General features: G+C 38.0%; 1 protein-coding gene across 4 annotated transcripts in view; it reads right to left on the bottom strand.

The window, feature by feature from the left end:
* The window catches only part of LOC142194893 (uncharacterized), a 61,456-nt gene that overhangs the window by 24,032 nt on the left and 16,970 nt on the right, over positions 1-20,454 (bottom strand). For 3 of the 4 annotated variants that reach the window (XM_075264325.1, XM_075264323.1, XM_075264324.1), the window contains exons 2-8: positions 19,174-19,269; positions 15,253-15,331; positions 13,804-13,862; positions 13,337-13,665; positions 13,068-13,120; positions 12,762-12,983; positions 183-386 (exon numbers count right to left, since the gene is read on the bottom strand). In XM_075264325.1, coding sequence (XP_075120426.1) covers positions 183-386; positions 12,762-12,983; positions 13,068-13,120; positions 13,337-13,665; positions 13,804-13,862; positions 15,253-15,306 — 921 coding nt within the window. In that variant the 5' untranslated portion in view covers positions 15,307-15,331; positions 19,174-19,269. Of the gene's footprint in view, positions 1-182; positions 387-12,761; positions 12,984-13,067; positions 13,121-13,336; positions 13,666-13,803; positions 13,863-15,252; positions 15,332-15,453; positions 15,517-19,173; positions 19,270-20,454 lie in introns of all 4 variants that reach the window. The other variant, XM_075264326.1, reaches the window with a different exon arrangement.

Raw genomic sequence — 20,454 nt, forward strand, 5'->3', positions numbered from 1 at the left:
TTTAGCTTCTAGTGGGACTTAGAAGTCATGTCCTAAGGAGATTATAAACTAAAGTGCTGTGAATACATGGTCTCACTAAAGTTAAATTATTAGACGCTCATCCCAAGCATGCATAGTAGACCAAAGCTAAAGGGAGCCCAGTACCCTTTAAAAAACAGCAAGCAGAATTTATGGATAAATACCAATAACGGGATCTGAACAGTCTTCTCTGAGTAGAGTTCATCTCTACTCTGGCTGCTGCATGATCTCTTTACCACAAATGATTCTTCATTTCTTTGTTCCACTCCAACACCAAAATCTCTCTCTTCTGAATGGGCCCTTTTTCCAGGATTCAAACACGTTGGCGTTTCTTCCTCCTTTACAACTCGTTCACGTTCAAGACTGTCCTACAAGAATCACAGCCATGCAACCCATTAACTATCCTAATAAATTCTCAGATATGATTTGTAAACAAAGATTACAGTACACTCAGACAGAAAGCAACAATTGGTTGTCTACTTTGAATAATTCCCTTAAAGTGAAAATCTCCTTAAACTGAGTTCCTAGCAACAAACTGATCATAGGTTATCTGCTGCTAGGACCACTTGCAATCGGCTATAGTACGGATACTGGGCAGCAAGTTGTTCATTACACATTATTAAAATCAAAATACTTTTTATAAAATGCAAAAGTGTCCTGGTTTGTCCAAAGCATTCAATACTATAGCTGCTTTTTGCTCTAATTAGTAGAGGAAATGGCAAATAGAGACTTTCCTGTACCCCACTGAACGTACTTCCGTAACAAACCTGAAATATAACCATGTGAAAAGTTACAGTATTAAATAGCAGTTTTGACTAGAGAGCTAATAAGAGAAACTACAAATTAACTTCACTTTCATTCATTGTTCCAAGGGTTTCCCAGAACTATGATATTGGCAACTTATTTCCCACTGGTCAGCTGTTGGTGAGCACTAGAGATGAGCAAGCAGTATTCGATCGAATACCTCGCTCCCATAGGAATATGTTTAAGTGGCCGAACACCAAGGGGTTAAGCACATCGAATATTCGATGGGCTTAACCCCTTCCTTTACACTTGTCAAATATCAGTCATCAACATGAGAGTCATTGAAACCCCCTTTAAATAAAAATTCAAAATTCAACTTGCAGATTTTTCTTGAAAATAAATATATTGGATCAACCAGACAGCTTTGTAGTGGCTTGTATGTGGGACTGACTGGGCACTGCATTCTACCATCTTCACCAGTCCCTTAGTAGTGAAAAGAATGGTAGTCGTATAAAAACACAAAAGATGGATGACCTCAGTGGAATAAAGGGTAAAGACAGATCAATTATTGAATTGACTAAAGCAAAAATGAAACTCACTTGGGATTTTAGGAGTGGATATATCCTTAATCACACTCGTCACTGAATTGGGCATAATACAAGTGGGTTTCTTTTTTTGCCAATAAATCCAAAAATAGCAAAGTGAGTCTCTAATTATTCAGCTATTCTTAAACCAATCCAAATGGAATAATTGTATTAATTAAAATATAACTTTTATTAGATGCCCATAAAACCGCATATATTATATATAAAGTCTATAAAACATGAAAGGCTTCAAACAGGTTGCAAGAACCAAATAATATGAGACACAGCCGCCTCCTGAAAATGAAACCAATTAACTCACCAAATGTAGAGGTCACATGTGTCAAATCCAAAGTATATGGTTCAATAGAGAAGGGAGAGTAGGAGATTATAGTGAGATAGACGATAGTTATGTCCTAACTAAAAATCTCAATGTGATGTAATATATGGTAATATACTCTCACTAGTCCAAGGAATGACCGTAGAATACTGTCCCTGCGATTGTCAAATGAACAGACACTCAAAGAGTGCCCGTTCAATAATAACCAAATTGTATGCCTTAAAAGGACCAGCTAACATCGTTTCAGTGATTACTCCATTAACAGGTGTGGGTGTTGATGAGGACAGGACTGGAGATCAATCTGTCATGATTAAGTAAGAATGGAACTGCTTTATACGCCACTTAGTGTGAATGCACCCTTAGGCTGTTTTTTTTCAGGTGGAAATATAAAAAAACACGAAAACTTGGTAATCTTCAGTAGTCGATACCTTTTTAATGGCTAACTCATAATGATGACAAATGGCTAACGTTTCGAAGCGCAAAGGCTCCTTTGTCAAAGCAAATTTAAAAACATTTTTGAAGGATGCATATATTTATATATATATACACAGAGCAGGCACAAAGGGTGTTAGATTTCAGGAGGGGAGGGGGGGGGGGTTGTTAGTAGTTGGTGAGACAATGTAAGCACTTACAGGTCCTTATCAGATCACACGCTACTGTAAAAAGACATGAACCCCTGTGATACTCACTATGCACAAAATTTGTGTTATAGAACTTCAGAGAGACTCAGAAACCATCTCATACATCTCTTCTACGGCATCAAGAGCAAAGTCCAAAAGGAAATTACAACAAAATGGAACTACATCGAGGAAAATTCCAGGATAACATTACTACAACACTATGAGAAACTGCAGATATCTCTGATCCTCAATAAGCGAAAGAAACTCCACGGACTGAGACGTGATGCAGGTTTCTACAAGAACACACACAAAGCAAGATATATATCTAACAACAACCAGGATCACACACATGCTGATTTGGAAACACAGAACTGTGTGATCAATCTCTCCACCTATGAACCCACCAAAGCAGAATTCGGGGTACTCTCCAGGGGACTCTCATTTTGTCCTTCTAAAACCATGGACAAAATTGAACTGTGCAGTGACATGGAGGATTTTTTCAGGAGGCTGCGCCTGAGAGAATATTTTCATGACACAGAGGTGACCCAACCCACCCCTTCAGAGGTTCACAGCTTAACTAAGAAGGAGACATCTGATTGGACACCTTCAACTGGACGAAATTTTGTTCTGGATAATTATATAGACTGTTTCAGACGCATGGTCAAATCAACTATACTGGATACAAATAAAGCCCTGCCGTCTAACATCAGCGCCCAGGAAAGAAGGGCTATAAAATCTCTGAGAAATAATAACGACATCATCATTAAACCAGCGGACAAGGGGGGTGCTATAGTCATGATGAACACATCAGACTACATACAGGAGGCACACAGACAGCTGAATGACACACACTACTACTCTAAATTAGATTCAGACCCCACAGTGGAATACTCTAAAAAACTGAAAAAAGTTATCTCTGGCCTATCTGATGGAGCCAAAGGCCTAAGCAGCCTCATACCAACAAGCCCAAGAATGGGAACTTTTTATATGCTCCCTAAACTACACAAACCTGGGAACCCAGGGAGACCGATCATTTCATGTGTGGGGACACTCACTGAACAGATCTCTGGATGGGTGGAGGGCACTCTGAAACCCTTAGTGAAGGATACAGCCAGCTACCTTCAGGACACCACAGACCTATTAAATAAACTAGCCACTATAGGTCCCCTTCCAGATGGAACCATCCTGGCCACCATGGATGTAGAATCCCTGTACTCCAATATCCCACACCAGGATGGTGTAAACGCCTGCCAGTTTTTCATGGAAAAGCGAGGTATGAACGCTGAATCAGTGGTGAAACTCACGAAATTCATCCTCACCCACAATTACTTTTCTTTTGGTGACTGTATCTATCTACAGCAGACTGGCACCGCAATGGGGAGCAAAATGGCGCCACAGTACGCTAATCTCTTCATGGCCAAGCTGGAGAGTGACTTCCTCTCCACCTGCACCACCAGGCCTCTGGCCTACTACCGATTCATTGACGATATCCTAATCATTTGGACTGGGTCTGAACAACAGCTGAAAACCTTCCATGAACTATTCAACCAATTCCATCCCACCATCAACCTGACGCTCAATCACTCCTTCTCGGAAATAAACTTCCTAGACACAGTCATCAAGATACAGGACAACAAAATTGAGACATCACTGTATCGGAAGCCGATTGACCGACCAACCTACCTAGGATGGGACAGCTTTCATCCGAAACACATAAAGAACTCTATTGTATACAGCCAAGCCATCAGATACCATCGCATATGCTCTAACCCTGCAGACAGAGAAGAACACCTCGGAGTCCTCAGAGACACATTCTGGAGGCAGGGTTACCATCCAAGAACGATTGATAACCAAATCACCAGAGCCACCAGGATACCAAGATCGGAGTTATTAAGATACAATACCAAACAGGAGAACAACCGAGTGCCCCTGGTTGTCACTTATAACCCCCACCTGGAGACGCTGAGAGGTATCACACGCAAATTACATCCACTACTACAAAAAGACAACCGTCTAACATCCATATTTCCGGACCCCCCTCTCCTGTGCTATAGACAGCCACCAAACCTCAGGAATATGATGGTCAGTAGCTCATTACCATCCCCAACCAACGCAGGAACATTTCCATGTGGAAATAAGAGGTGCAAAACCTGCCCCCACATACTGACCACCGACAGGATAGAGATACCTAACTCGAACAAGGAATATAACATTCCAGGTACCTTCACCTGCAGTACATCCAATGTAGTGTATTTAATTATGTGTACCAAATGCTCCACTGAAAATCTGTATGTTGGAGAGACCGGACAGCAGCTTAGACTGCGCATGAACTCACATCGCCATACTATTAAAGAACAAAGATCTGACCTTCCCGTGTCAAAACATTTTTGCAGGGGGGACCACAACATCACCAATTACATGAAAATTCTGATTTTGAGAGGGAATTTCAGATCTAAGAGAGAAAGGCGCATACATGAATATAAATTCATGACAGTGTTTCAGACACTAGAGTGTGGGCTTAATGCATCACAGGGGTTCATGTCTTTTTACAGTAGCGTGTGATCTGATAAGGACCTGTAAGTGTTTACATTGTCTCCACCAATTACCACATTGTCTCTAGCAAATGTCTCCACCAATTGCTTACATTGTCTCACCAACTACTAACAACCCCCCCCTCCCCTCCTGAAATCTAACACCCTTTGTGCCTGCTCTGTGTGTATATATATATGCATCCTTCAAAAATGTTTTTAAATTTGCTTTGACAAAGGAGCCTTTGCGCTTCGAAACGTTAGCCATTTGTCATCATTATGAGTTAGCCATTAAAAAGGTATCAACTACTGAAGATCACCAAGTTTTCGTGTTTTTTTATATTTCCAACCCACTGGCTAACACGGTACAACAACGAATTTTTTCAGGTGGTGACACACTGTGTCTCCAGGTTCAACCATAGCCAAATCCAGTTTCTGGGCAACAGTTCTGTCACTTTGGGGTAAGTGTGACACTCATTAATTCCTGGCTGGGACTTTGCTGTTACCACACAACCAGGAATTATAAGTGGCTGAAATTAATCCACGTTTAGAGAAAAGTGAAAGTACTGTCAGCCAGGGCCTGGTTGTGGAATCCAGGTACATAGTGTGTCACCGCTCTACAGGTGTTACCTCACTCTGTTACCAGTCACATACATTTATCACTAATTGCAGGTTACACATGCACTTACATTGCTTCTAAAGGAAAAGTACAGGTGTATCAAGGCAAATTGAGGTTAACGCATGTGGCTGGGAGCACAGTATGACAGCAACCCTATGTTACAGTTTGTGCTATATGACTTTAGTATAGGGGTTGTCAGTCTTACAATTATTGCCTGGCACTCTGAGGCCCTCATTTTTCTTTTTTTTAATTAAAATCAGTAAGCCAAACAAAAAACCCACTCAGTCTCTGCACTGAGCACTTCCAGTCTCTGCACTGAGCGTTCATAGCACTGTTAACAGAATCAGGTCCTGTTCACATGGTGGAATCTGGCGCTGATTTTGCAGCAGATTTCACCCCCAAATCAGCGGCAGATTCTTCTCTCATTCTGACTCCCATTGAAAACAATTAGTGCAAGATCCTGCTGGATTTTGCAACCAATTTTTGAGGTGATGGCTTGAGGCTCCCCACTGATTATACCCATTTATTTGGGCCTAATCAGCAGTGGAAAGCCACAAAGACTTGCTGATGCTCTGTATCCACCACTGTGAACCGGGGGCAGAAAATAAAGAGGAATCCAAGGCAGATCTCTACCTGAAATTCCTCCTTACTTTCTGATGTCTGAACAAGTTGTAACTACTTTTATGGAATGGACTGTATTACACCCCACTCCAGTAGATCCGCCTCAACAAAAAGAAACACCCATTTGCGCATGGGTTGCTCTAAAAGAGGCACACTGAGCCTCTGTCGCCCACAAACACCTGGAGCCGGCCCTGCCCACCATGTACCCATACAGCAGATTATAACTACATATGGGGTAATGCTATGTTCAGGAGAAATTGTGTAACAAAATTTGGGGAACTTTTTCTAATTCTTCTTTTTGTAAAAATAAAAATTTATAACTAAATTGATGGTTTATTGAAAAAAAATTTCATTTTTACTTCCCAATGTTTATAAAATCTCTGAAACAGCTGTAGTTTCCAAAATGGTGTTACTTTTGAAGCTTTAAATTGTATTGGTACTCTAGGGGCTCTACAAATATGTCATGGCACCCAAGAACTACTCCAGCAAAATCTGCTCTCTTTCCATTCCAAGCCCTGCCATGTACCCATACAGAAGATTATGACCACATATGAGGTATTGCCACGTTCATGAGCAATTGTTAAACTGTGTGTGTGTGGGGGGGTGGCTTTTTCTCCTTTAAACCCCTTGTTAAAATGAAAAATTTTGGGGGGGGGAAAAAATGACATTTTAGTAATTTTTCATTTACACATCTCAATGTTAGTAAAATCTGTGAAAAGGCTGTTGGGTCAAAATGCTCAGTAAACCTCTTGATAAATTCTGTCAGAGGTGTAGTTTCGAAAATGGGGTGATTCATGGGGGTTTCTAATATACGGGCTTTTATAATCCTGTTTATAACTAAAGTGGTCCCTAAAAAAAGTAGTTTGGGAAATTTTCTTGTAAATCTGGAAAATCACAGTTACAATTGTAAGCTTTATAATGTCCAAAATATATTAAAGGACAACTAAACGATGATGTAGATATTGAGTATAGATATGGCACATAATATTTATTAATGTATTTTTGTTATGACTGTTTGGAAAGCATAGCATTTCACAATTGGAAAATTGGATTTTTTTTTCCAAATTTCCATCAAATTTTCTATTTTTTTTATAAATAACTATAAAAATATTGATCAATATTTATCACTAACATGAAGTAGAATGTGTCATGAAAAAAAAAATCAAATCTCAAAATCAAATTATTTAAGTTAAATCGTCTCGAAGTTATTGCCATATAAAGTGACATCTCAGATTTCAAAAATGAGGCCTGGTCACAAAGGCACTTTTAGGCTGTGTCTTGGAAAGGTTAAAGAATTACTGAGATGTCTAAAATATTTCAATACACACCATTCTGTGTTACCGAAGATATTAAATATTTTGGAGTAAGCACCTGCCATTATTACTCCAGTCATGTTCATTGATTGAGGAGTTCCAAAATCCCCCACTCTCTAGTTTGAAGAGTTGTCCTAATGTTAAGAACAAACTAGTATATAGGCCCCCCGAACAATATCCCTCGCCAACAATTCCTACAGACATTTCCTTGTTCACACTGTAGTCAATGTTCAAATACAAGTGCATCTTAATCAATTAGAACATCAAAAAGTTTTTGTTGTCTTTTGGTCATGAGTGGCTTGACACATGGAATGCGACACTTCTTGTGAATCTCCCCCAAATTTTTTGAATGGGCTTTTTTTTAACAATCCTATCAAAGACTGTGGTTATCCCGGTTGCTTGTGCACCTTTTATTAACCACACTTTTTCCTTCAACTCAACTCTCCATTAATATGCTTTGATACAGCACTCTATGAGCAGCCAACTTCTTTAGCAATGACCTTTTGTGGCAAACCCTGCTTGTGGAGTGGGTCAGTGACTGCCTTCTGGACATCTGTCAAGTCAGCAGTCTTCCCCATGATTGTTTTGCCTACTGAACCAGACTAAGGGACCTTAATAATTGCTTAGGAAGCTTTTGCAGTTGTTTTGGGTTAATTATTCTAATTTTCTGAGATAATGACTTTTGGGTTTTCCTTGGCTGTAAACCATAATGATCAACATTTAACATAAATAAACACTTGAAAAAAGTTCACTCAATTTGTAATGACTCAAAATAATATGTTTCACTTTTTCAATTGAATTGCTAAAAAAAAAAAAAAAAAAATTCTTTGCGATGATATTCTAATTGATTGAGATGCACTTGTATTGTTAAGGTAGATGATATCCTCATTCTGACATATACATCCTTATACACGGCTATTTTACATGCTCCACCTCTTATGTGAGTATCCTGTTTAAGTGGCCATGTGGTCTCGCATATATTGGGGAGACTAGCCAGCATGTGCAAGACCGCATTGCAAAACATAAAATCAGACATTTCATGCAAAAATATATTTCTATCTGTTACAGAACATTTCGTACACCATGGTCATACCATTTCCCAACTTAGGTTCCAGGTGTTGTTATCCACCCAGTGTCTGGGAGGATTCAGAATGTGGAAATTGAAACAGCTAGAATCCTATTGGATTCATCAGCTACATACTCTGTCCTCTCATAAGATGAATCATGAATGTGACTATTTTTTGATTAGCATTCATACTATAAGGTTCTTTTGATGAAGTTATTTTATATTATGTGTTTACAATGACCTATTTTTATAAAATTTAACCATTAACCCCTTCCTGACATCTGCCGTACTAGTACGGTGGTGGTTGTCTATACTTTTATGGATAATATTTCTTAGACAATTATATTTGTCATATCTTGATATATTTTACATTTTAGATATTTTTTTTGGTTGTGCTGGTCCACTAATATTGTCTATTTACACTGTAGATACCCGTTGACACAGGTCTAAGTTGGGACTGAAACGTCCAGAATACACTATCGTGTTACTAATCCACTAACTTATGTGATGCAGTCATTTTTTGTCAAAATATGTTAAATATTTTTTGATAACAAAATTTGGGAGTGCTGTGGATTCTCCCTACTATTTTCTGGGTAATCAACTTATCAAGTAAGGAGGGCAAAACTTTTCTTTATTGATCAGACATATTTGATGCAGGTTCCTTAACCTACCCATGACAGTTGTAAAAAGAAAAAAAAAAAAAAAAGTAAAACACAGATCACAGTTTGAAGTTGGAGGGCGAAGCCTTGGCGAAGATCGATTTTCATGACAATTAAGATTCTTTGAAATGTCAAATTAAATTTGACTACCCACACACAAATTTATACAAATCCGATCTTACTGTTTAATTTTTGGGTGTGGAATAAGGATTCATGACCAAAAAAAAAAAAAAAAAAAAAAAGAGCATTATCCCTTGTAAAGTGAGTCTGTCAAGTAACAATACTGTGTAGAGGCCTGCAGCTTTGCATAACACCACACTGGTGCAGGGACAAAATCTGTAAATTATACTGTAATATTCTCCCTCAAACCTACGGTATATACATACATCCAGCTTTTCATTGATATATTGACATAAGAAAACAATGTGATGTAAGTGAGCTATTAAACATTATCCGTGCCACTTACAAGAAACAAAATGGCAAATAAGAAATTAATGAACTATTATTTTAGGACTCCTCCCTTTTTACAATGACTGCTATTCTGACAGATCCTCTGTTTTAAGTGTACCCCAGGGTTCAGTGCTAGGTCCGCTGTTATTTAACTTATTTATTAATGATATACAAGATGGGAACAGTCTCTGTTTTGCAGATGACACCAAGCTATGTAGTATAAGGCAGATTATGGAAGATGTACATAGGTTCCAATCAGACTTGGACAGACTGAGTATTCGGGCGTCCACATTGCAAATTAGGTTCAATGTGTATTAATGTTAAGTTAAAGGGGTATTCCCATGAATATAACGATTTTAAAATTTGTAGATAATTAAAAGTTAAACATTTTTGCAAATATAAGTAATGAAACATTTTGCAGAATTTTAAACATTTTCTCTAAATATCTTGTGGTCACAGTTTTGTTATGTTAATCGGTTACCAGTGTATACAACCATGAATGCAGGAACTTTCTAAGGTCAGAAAATCTGCCATGATTTCCTTATTGTGGCCGGGATACAGTATTGGCCAAAACTATTGGCACCCTGCAATTATGTCAGTTAATACTCATGTTCTCCCAGAAAATGATTGCAAGCACAAACTCTTTGGTATTAATATCTTCATGTATTTTGCTCTCAATGAAAAAACACAAAAGAGAATGAAAATAAAGTCAAATCATTGATCATTTTACACCAAACTCCATAAAATGGGCCAGACAAAAGTATTGGCACCCTCAGCCTAATACTTGGTAGTACAACCTTTAGACAAAATAACTGCGAACAACCGCTTCCGGTAACCATCAATGAGTTTCTTACAATGCTCTGCTGGAATTTTAGACCATTCTTCTTTGGCAAACTGCTCCAGGTCCCTGAGATGTGAAGGGGGCCTTCTCCAAACTGCCATTTTGAGATCTCTCCACAGGTGTTCTATGGGATTCAGGTCTGGACTCATTGCTGGACACTTTAGAAGTCTCCAGTGCTTTCTCTCAAACCGTTTTCTAGTGCTTTTTGAAGTGTGTTTTGGGTAATTGTCCAGCTGGAAGACCCATGACCTCTGAGGGAGACCCAGCTTTCTCACACTGGGCCCTACATCATGCTGCAAAATTTGTTGGTAGTCTTCAGACTTCATAATGCCATGCACACGGTCAAGCAGTCCAGTGCCAGAGGCAGCAAAGCAACCCCAAAACATCAGGGAACCTCCTCCATGTTTGACTGTAGGGACCGTGTTCTTTTCTTTGAAGGCCTCTTTTTTTCCTGTAAACTCTATGTTGAGGCCTTTTCCTACTTTTGTCTCATCTGACCAAAGAACATTCTTCCAAAACGTTTTTGGCTTTCTCAGGTAAGTTTTGGCAAACACCAGCCTGGCTTTTTTATGTCTCTGGGTAAGAAGTGGGGTCTTCCTGGGTATCCTACCATAAAGTCCATTTTCATTCAGACGACGACGGATAGTACGGGTTGACACAGTAGGGACTGCAGGGCAGCTTGAACTTGTTTGGATGTTAGTCGAGATTCTTTATCCACTATCCGCACAACCTTGCGTTGAAATCTCGTCAATTTTTCTTTTCTGTCCACATCTAGGGAGGTTAGCCACAGTGCCATGGGCTTTAAACTTCTTGATGACACTGCGCACGGTAGACACAGGAACATTCAGGTCTTTGGAGATGGACTTGTAGCCTTCAGATTGCTCATGCTTCCTCACAATCTTGCTTCTAAAGTCCTCAGACAGTTCTTTTGGTCTTCTTTCTTTTCTCCATGCTCAATGTGGTACACACAAGGACACAGGACAGAGGTTGAATCAACTTTAATCCATTTCAACTGGCTGCAAGTGTGATTTAGTTATTGCCACCACCTGTTAGGTGCCTCAGGTAAGTAACGTGCTGTTAATTACATAAATTAGAGAGGCATCACATGATTTTTCAAACAGTGCCAATACTTTTGTCCACCCCCCTTTTTTATGTTTGGCTTTTTGACAATTCGTTTTGTGGTTTTCCATTGAAGACAAATTAAAAGATGATAATACCAAAGAATTTGTGAATGCAATCATTTTCTGGAAGAAAATGAGTATTATCTGGCAGAATTGCAGGGGTGCCAATACTTTTGGCCAACACTGTTTCTTCTGATACATGTAGTGTCATAGCTGGGTTACTGACAAGTCCCAGACCATAGAAAGCTCCTACATTTATGGTCGTATCCACTAGCAACTGATCAAGACAACAGACTGTCACCACTAAGATAGAGAAAATCTTTAAACTTCTGCAGGTTTTTAACTACTTATATTTACAAAAATGTTTAACTTTTAACTGTATACAAATATAGATATGATTATGTTTATTGGAAACTCTCTTTAAACACCCGTGCAAAAATAATCTAAATGGGGGGCCACACGGTGGCTCAGTGGTTAGCACTGTAGCCTTGCAGCATTGGGTCCTGGTGTTCAAATCCCGCCAAGGCAAAATAACCATCTGCAAGGAGTTTGTATGTTCTCCCCGTGTTTGCATGGATTTCCATCCCATATTCAAAGACATACCGATAGGGAAAAATGTACATTGTGAGCTCTATGTGGGGCTCACAATCTACATTTAAAGAAAAAAAAAATCTAAATTACTGGGGAAGTAAGCTGGGAAAGTCACTGGTGAAGAAGGACCTGGTTGTACCTGGTTAAATTAAAGCATGCAATGTCAATCAGCTGCTTCTAAGGCCAGCAGGATATTGTCATATCTTAAATGGATATTGTAAGGGGACTTACGGACAGGGATGTGATATTGCCACTTTAAAAATCATTTATTCTGCCCCATCTGAAATATGCAGTTCAGTTCTGGGCTCCAATTCATAGAAATGATATCCTAGAGTTGGAAAAGGTTCAATGGAGGGCCAAAAAGCTGATAAAGGGGCAGTGTTGGATTATTAATAATTTCATGACTAATGGATATGAAACCAGACAAATGATTTTTTTGATTTCGTGCTTGGTAAAACTCCATATTATATAGGAATTTCCTCTTCTTGAGGTGCTGGACACCTGCCCATAGAGAAAATTTCTTATGACCACACATTTATATTGCAGTGCCATGCAAGAGAAAGTGTCACCTCTTTTTTTCTGATTGCATGAATTTTTACTGTGTTAATGAAGCTATACTTAAACATAAATAGGCAAAGTTACTGCATACCTCTTTCTTGGATTCAGTGATCTCATTCTTTATGTTACAAGCAGAAGTTGGCAGCATTTCTATTACTTGATCAGAAGGTAGTTCTAGGATTTCTTTCACCTCACTGTCTACCTTCAAGTCTTTAACACCCTGTAGCTTTGAAGTCTTTGGTGAAAATTTCTCACAATCTACTAAAGGTTTAGTATCTAGTTCAGCGCTCTTCGATTTAGTCTCACTTTCATTCTGAAATATATACAGTATAATAAATTATCATCATGAAAGACATTGTAGTGTAATTGAAGATGAAAATTCAATAAGATGCCTTACCTCAGTTGTGCCTGATGTTAATGTTACAATGGTGCAACCAGGGTTATGGATTACTGCAAGAGAAAAAAGGCCAGACTCAATTTAAAACAAAAAAAAATAAAAAATGATGAAATATGTCATATGTATATTTATATACAGTGTGTGTGTGTAAATATACACACACACACACACACACACACACATGCAGTGTGGACATATTTACCAGAATGTAGTTTATACAAGTAGCCATGTTTACAAGTGGATTTGTAGGGGTTCATGTGTCTGCTCACCTTTTCGTACAGTTTGTGATGTACTGGTCTTCATTCGACTTTCATTTTCTTTCTTATGGGCCTTAAAAGGTTTATGGGAATATTTTCTATGTGATGTCTCTGGAACATTGCCCCGGTATCGGGCAGGTTTTCCACGTTCTCGATGGTAGCCACCACGGTAATATGTTTCCTTACGACCCAATCTGTTATACACAGGTTCTCTATGCTCATTAAAGTTTTGGTTTTCATTACAGAATTCCGGACAAGGGTAATCAGAATAAAATTGACTGTCATTATAATTTCTATCATGGCATGGGTTGTCATGATATGACCCATAGCTGTCATGTTCTCTGAAAAAAATAATATATATTTATTTGTAATTGATCAATAGTAATCTTTCAGAAAATACAGTATTTTAAAATGTCTGTGCAATTGGGTGTGCTTTGGGTGTGTGGAACTAAACATTGATTGATAAATCCATCTCCTACCTCCGATCATGGTAGCTTCCTCTGTACGGCCTGGAGTGGTGGATTCTAGGTGGAGGAATCTTTACATTAAAAGAAAAAAAAAAAATGTATATAAAATTATATTTACTACAATTTCAAGTAAATTGTAAACCATTGGCATAAAACACGGAATGTTGGCTGAAAACAGCTAAATTATAAAATACAATAAATATATTTTTATGTTAGTAAAAAAAAAAAAAAAAAATCAAAATGTTGGTAATGCTTGAACAATAAAGGACACAAAATTATTTGCACAACAATTATATTACCTAAACACTCCAAGAGTTGAAGATTTTACGCCACTAAACATTTTTGGCTAGTGCATTCTATCAGTAACAATACTGTACTGTAGGAGTAATATCTTAAAAGGGAACCATTCAAACTGTTACTACCTCAGCCTCTCTCATGTCCATAACATTTAGAGCTAATTTATGGCATTAACTCTTTGCCATCTGACTCCACAAAAAGTTGACATATTCAATAAAAGTTCTTTTTAAATGGATTGCATCAAGCTGTCGATGTCCCTAGTGAGACGGCAAAAATTTAATGGTTTTTTTTTAAAAAAAAAAAAAAAAAAAAAAAAACACACACACACACACACACACACACACACACACACACACACACACACACACACACACACACACACCAAAAAATACCCAAAACTTAGCTGTCAAATTTAGTGTACAAGACTAGGCTGACCACACCCACTTTAACAATCACTTTTAAAAAAATTTTGAGTAAATTAGCTTTGCTTAAATAAAAATTAAAACACTTAATCTCTACTTTTTGGTCCAATATAAAACTCATTTGCTACGCAGCCAACAACACAGTGAACAACACAGAGAGGAACACAAAGCAGAAAAAAAAAAAAAAAAAAAACTGCACAAGTTTAATTGTGCGTCTACATAACTTACATTCTTTTTCTTCTGCAAGAGCAAGATCTGCTAGGTTCACACCTGTGTTTCGTTTTTTTTTCCGGGGGACCCGAAGAATAGAAACTCACTCCATTTAAAAAGTGGTTACCGCAGACTATAGTGGGGTCCACTGGGTTTCCACCCGAAAAATGCAGAGAGAAAAGTTTTTTTTAAGCGGATTCGTGAAAACCCCGAACTTAGAGCGGCTGCAGGTGTGAACCAAGCCTTAAGAGCTTTCAAAAATAAACATCAGACAAAACATCCAGCACTTGGATGGATATAAAATCTTGAACTGTATTTAACACAGTATAAAATCTCAAACAATGAGTGGCATATAATACTTACAGTGGCCCTTATTCATGGCATGCTGGTTTGCACTTTGGTAAATTACAGTTTCTGCACAGCAGAGTCTGATCATTTTAATTTTTCTAGTCAATGGGAGCTGAGCTGCACTCTGCTGTTCAGATGTCAATTTTATAGTATCAATTAACAGAGGTATAACGGAGACACTTACATCCCTTTGGGGGTGTCCATGGTGCCATCCTCTGTCTCTTCCACGTTGATACATTTCTTCTTAAACAGTCCAGCGTGCCCTTCCAAAAAAAAAAGGCAGCTTTCACATAATTTACAGTTAATAGAAAATACATACATAACAATACAATACATAATAAATACGGTACTTTATCCGCTTATGGCGGTTTATACTTCTGTTTACTTTGTGAGACATGCCACATGCCTTTGTTTGCACTGTTGAATTAACTTCTTACTTTTTCCTTTCCTGTTAATTGAAAAAAAAAACGCTCAAAAACCAATTAAAGTATTTAATAAAAAATATAGTAAATTTAAGATATAGCCTTAGGTCCCGAACTGTTTACAAAATGGGGATTTATGAACCTCCAAACACACACTGACTGATAACAGGGTATTATGTCTGAACAAGTATCTCCTATCCATAGGAATAACTGGTAGATGTCCAACTGTGTAGACCCCTGTGATCACGAGAATAAGGGAATTTTGCCCCGTTCCGAATGGAGTGTTGGTTGGGCTGGCCCAAGCACCACTCCATTCATTTCAATGTATGTTCCAGAGTGCTCCCTTTAAAATAAAAGCAGTGCATACACTGCCCCGACCACTGCTGCATTCAGAAAAGGAAACAAGCCTTCACAATTCTCCTCATCAGTTGGGGTCTGAGCGGTTGGAGCCTCACCTATTTGCAAGTTACCCCCTTATCCTATAGACAGAGGATAATCTGTTCAGATGGGAGAAACTCTTTAAACTTTGATATGAAAACAAGAGAGGAAAAGAAATAGTACAGTCATATACATCCCTGGTCAAAAGTTTTAGCGCTCCTCACGTTTACAGTTTTTATTGATATTTACCCAGCTTAAAGTCTCAAATATACTTCAACCCTTTAGTGACAGGTCTGTTTCAGGCTTTGATGACCAAACCATATTTTTTGCCCCATATAGTCACAATACTTTAAAATTTTTCTGTCACTGTAACTGCATGAGGGCATGCTTCTTTATTTTTTGTTTTGTTTTGCAGGAGCTAGTGTTTAATGGCACTATTTTGGGGTGGATATACTTACGGTAATTAATTAACTCTGCATAAAAAGGCAATGGTGAAATTGCTGTTTTGCTATAAATTTTGTGACATTCAACATGCGACTTAAATAACTTCATAAATATATTCACTGTGTCAATACAATTACATTGATAAAAAAAAATTATTTTTTTTTTTTTTGGGGGGGGGGTTAGTTTAGTAAAGTAGTGCCTTTTTGTAATATTTTTTTTTTCCTTTGCCACTTTCCAAGAACCATAACTAACCATAACAGAATATTAAAGTGTACCATTACAAAGCACAATTTGTCCCGCAAACATTATGGCATTTGGAGGGAGTAAAAAAAATTAAAATTTAAAATAGAAGGAGGGGATAAATGTCCTTTAAATTTTTTTATTTTATTTCAAATAAACACTTATTTTGTACACCTAGGGGATTTTACCTATGTAGTGCCTATTACAACCTGTAATTTTCTGACAGGCATTCTATTCTGACAGGATGATGCTATGCCAGGTCTTCATTGGGCCCCTGGCTGCCATATAAAGGCATCAGATCCCTTTGATTTTTAGTCGAATGCCAATGCCTCCAGAGGGACCCCTCTTTCCAAGGCCCCATAGATGCTGCAGTCGCTACTGACCACAGCATCCAATAAATTAAACAGGTTGCATGTGGGAGACTTAGCATTATTGCGCTGCAACTGACTTAGAAAGTCAGCTGTGGCAGAATATGGACCTTTAGTGAACAATATAGAAAATCTATACACTGATCACTAATGGGTTAAAATGAAAACTTAAAAAAAAAAAAATAAGATGAATACAAATAGTGGATGAATGTTATTTCAAAAATTAAATACGTATAGAGTTCTGACTCTTCCAAGTAGAATCTGTAGCTGATATAACAGATTTACACAATTGGGACAAAGATATTTTTTCAGAAGTTCTCATAAGTGTGCTACACTTGTAGGTTGCTTTCACCCTTCTGTCCCAAACAAGCTCAATGGGGTGTAAGTCTGGATATATGAGAATGTGTTACTATAGGCCTATAGTCTGCTAGTGGCTGCTTGGCACCTTTCATGTTGTATTGTTTTGTCATTTGAAATTTTAATATTGGATATAATAAATGATTTTTATATTTTCCAAATCTATGTTGTGATTGAGTACCACTTGAATAGCCTTCTTTGGGTTGGGGAGGGGGAGAGGCAGAGGAGAGGAGGCCGCCTCCAGGTAGCTCTGGCTTACTTCCCCAAAAACAAAAGCAGATAAGGCAATTGGGGGTCCAATTGCCTAATCTTAAATACCCCAATATCTACCATCGAGGGAGAGTTCAAAGACCATCATATACATTGTACTGTCAAAATCAGTAATTCATTTAAACAGTTTCAGCACAATATCTTACAACAGAAGACAACAAAAATCAATGAAAATGGTCATGGTTTTTGTTGTCTTCTTCCATAAGATAACTCACGGCAGCAGTTTAACCAATTGCATAAGTTCGGATTAACCCTAGATTCACATGACCCATTCACGTGGTCCACGTGTTGCTTCCCAGCAACTTACTGTCCCATAGTATAATCGGTACAGAACAGTAAGTCACTATATCTGTATATCTGATCAGGAAGTTGGCAACTTTGATCTAATGTGTATGGCCAGCCCAAATGAATGAGCGAAATTGTTACCAGCCTGATTAAACTTAAAAGGCTGGATCAACTTTTCCAAACTCTTTACTTGGCTTTACTCAGCAGCACGTTCTACTACTGCCAATCTCTTTGATACGCTATACGTGTGAGAAACAGGGCCTTTTTTGGTCACCTGTTCAGCAGCTAACTTGTGAGTGACTATTGCTGGCCAAATTCAAAGACTAAGTGCTCTCAATGAAATTTCATACAACACAAAATGTTTAGTGTAAGAATCTCTTTCTTAGTCTGAGCAGTGCACACAAAGCGAGAGAGCTTTATTATGCATCAAGGTTTTTATAGCCACATACAGGAAGTAAACAAACAGCAAGCTCTGATTGGTTGGTCGAGGTATCCGCCTCCTGTGACATCAGCTCCAGGGCACTACCTCCAGGAAGTGATGTAGCTTCTTGCCGTGTGGCTTATCCGATGTCATTTCCTGTGGGAGTGACTTCTTGTCATGTGATTCTGTGATGTAGTTCCTGTGGGTGTGCCAAGTCCTCCCATGCTCTCATGGGAAACCCTGTATAATCTCCCTGTGTCCACATGTTTAGGCCTACACCTGAGCATAGTATAATGGCCATCTTGTCATGATGTCTGGTACACTGTCAAAAGCCCAGGAATGTCTTTGCAGCCTCAATTTTCACAATCCCATGCGTTCATTACAGTATACACATATAGCCTAGTATACAGCTTTGATTTAGCTCTGAACTCCATCCACTCCCAGCTACTAGATGTGTGAGGGCTTTGGGTTAATTGAATGTTATCTGTTCATGCTCCACAACAGCCTAACTAGTTTTTCCACTTAGAGATGCCCATTGTCTCCAACCAAATGGAGACTGCTCAAGTCAGCAGGGGGAGGACTACTATCTGCAAAGACAATAGATTACAAGATGCCAGGAGGGACATATCATTTTAGTTTCAACCTGGGACAAAAAGGCATATTATAGCTATATCCAGATATTGCTGGCATCATCTTGTCACATAATATATTCATATAAATATTCAGTTTGAAACATAGTTATACTGCATTTAGTTTTAAAGTTAACAATGTTTTTGTGATTCATATACTTACAACCTTCACATACGAAAGAACATTCTGTACAAATGTGTAAAAATATTCTGCACAAATATTTTTCAAACACATTTTAATAAGAAACTCACGGATATATTTTAAAATTATTTAAACATATATACAAGTACCTTAGCAGTTGGTGTCCCGTTGTCACTGCTTTCCTGTTAATATAGCAGGTCAAATATAAAACATGCTATTCATTTCTTCCAATCAATTGACTGGAGCTGTGGAGAGGGAAAAAAAATATCTTTAAAAATTAACCTACATTCCCCTTTTCATCCCCCCCTTCCCAATTCTAAACTATTCCCACTGAAATAGGCAATCCATTAATATTGCAGAGTATAGTGTGGGCTATCAGACCCCTTAGAGTAAGTTCACACAGAGATTTTTGGTCAGGACAGCTCCCGTTGAAATCAATGGGAGCAGTCAGGTGTTTTTTCCGGGAGCCGGCTTGTGCCTGCTCCTGGAGAAAGAAGCGAGATGCTCATTCTTCAGGCTGTTTCGCCTCGCGTTTCGGCCTGAAGACACACCCTCCATCCAAAAAAACCCTGTGTGAACTTACCCTTAGGGTTTAAGGTACCTAGGGATTCTGAAAATAAAAGTGTAAAAAAAAAGTTTTTAAAAGTATTTTAAAAAAAACGAAAGAAAAAAAAACCCCTTTCCCTAAAACACAAATTTAAATATACAAAAGTAAAAATAAACACTTCAGGAATCCCTTTGCTCAAAAATGCCCAAACTAATAAAACATAAAAATATTTAGCCCATACGGTCATAGCGAAGAAAGATTAAAAACAATCCAAATGGCCAAATGCTTGTTTTTTTTTTTTGTTTGTTTTTTTTTTTTTAACACTTTGCCTTCTATAAAAAAAAAGTGATCAAACCATCAGACCTTCCCCCAAAAAACGCCATCTTGTCCCACATAAAAAGATACCATAGCCAGCTCCATACAAATAAATATAAGAAAAAAGTTACAGGTGTCACAATATGGCGACAAATTTTTTTTTTGTATTTTACAAAGTTTTTATTCTTTTAAAAGGTATCAAAACACTACATATACTATATAAATTTGGTATTGCCATGATCGTACTGGCCCACAGAATACAAGTAACATGTAATGGAACAATGTAAAAATTAAACCCATAAGAAATTGGCGCATGTTTTTTTTTTCCTTTCCTTCCTCAATTACACTTCATTTAGAATTTTCTCCAGCTTCCAAGTACATTGCACAGGATATTGAATGGTACCATTACAATGCACAATTTATTGCAAACAATAAGCCATCATGTGACTCAAACAAAAACAAAAAAAACCTTATAGCTCAGGCTAAGTACACGTCTACATTCGGTTTTCCATTCGGGGGTCCGCTTGGGGAAACCTAATCTGCATAAAAAGTGGTTACCTTGGGAAAA

The sequence above is a fragment of the Leptodactylus fuscus genome, chromosome 2 (assembly GCF_031893055.1).
Source record: "Leptodactylus fuscus isolate aLepFus1 chromosome 2, aLepFus1.hap2, whole genome shotgun sequence".
Taxonomy (NCBI): Eukaryota; Metazoa; Chordata; class Amphibia; order Anura; family Leptodactylidae; genus Leptodactylus; species Leptodactylus fuscus.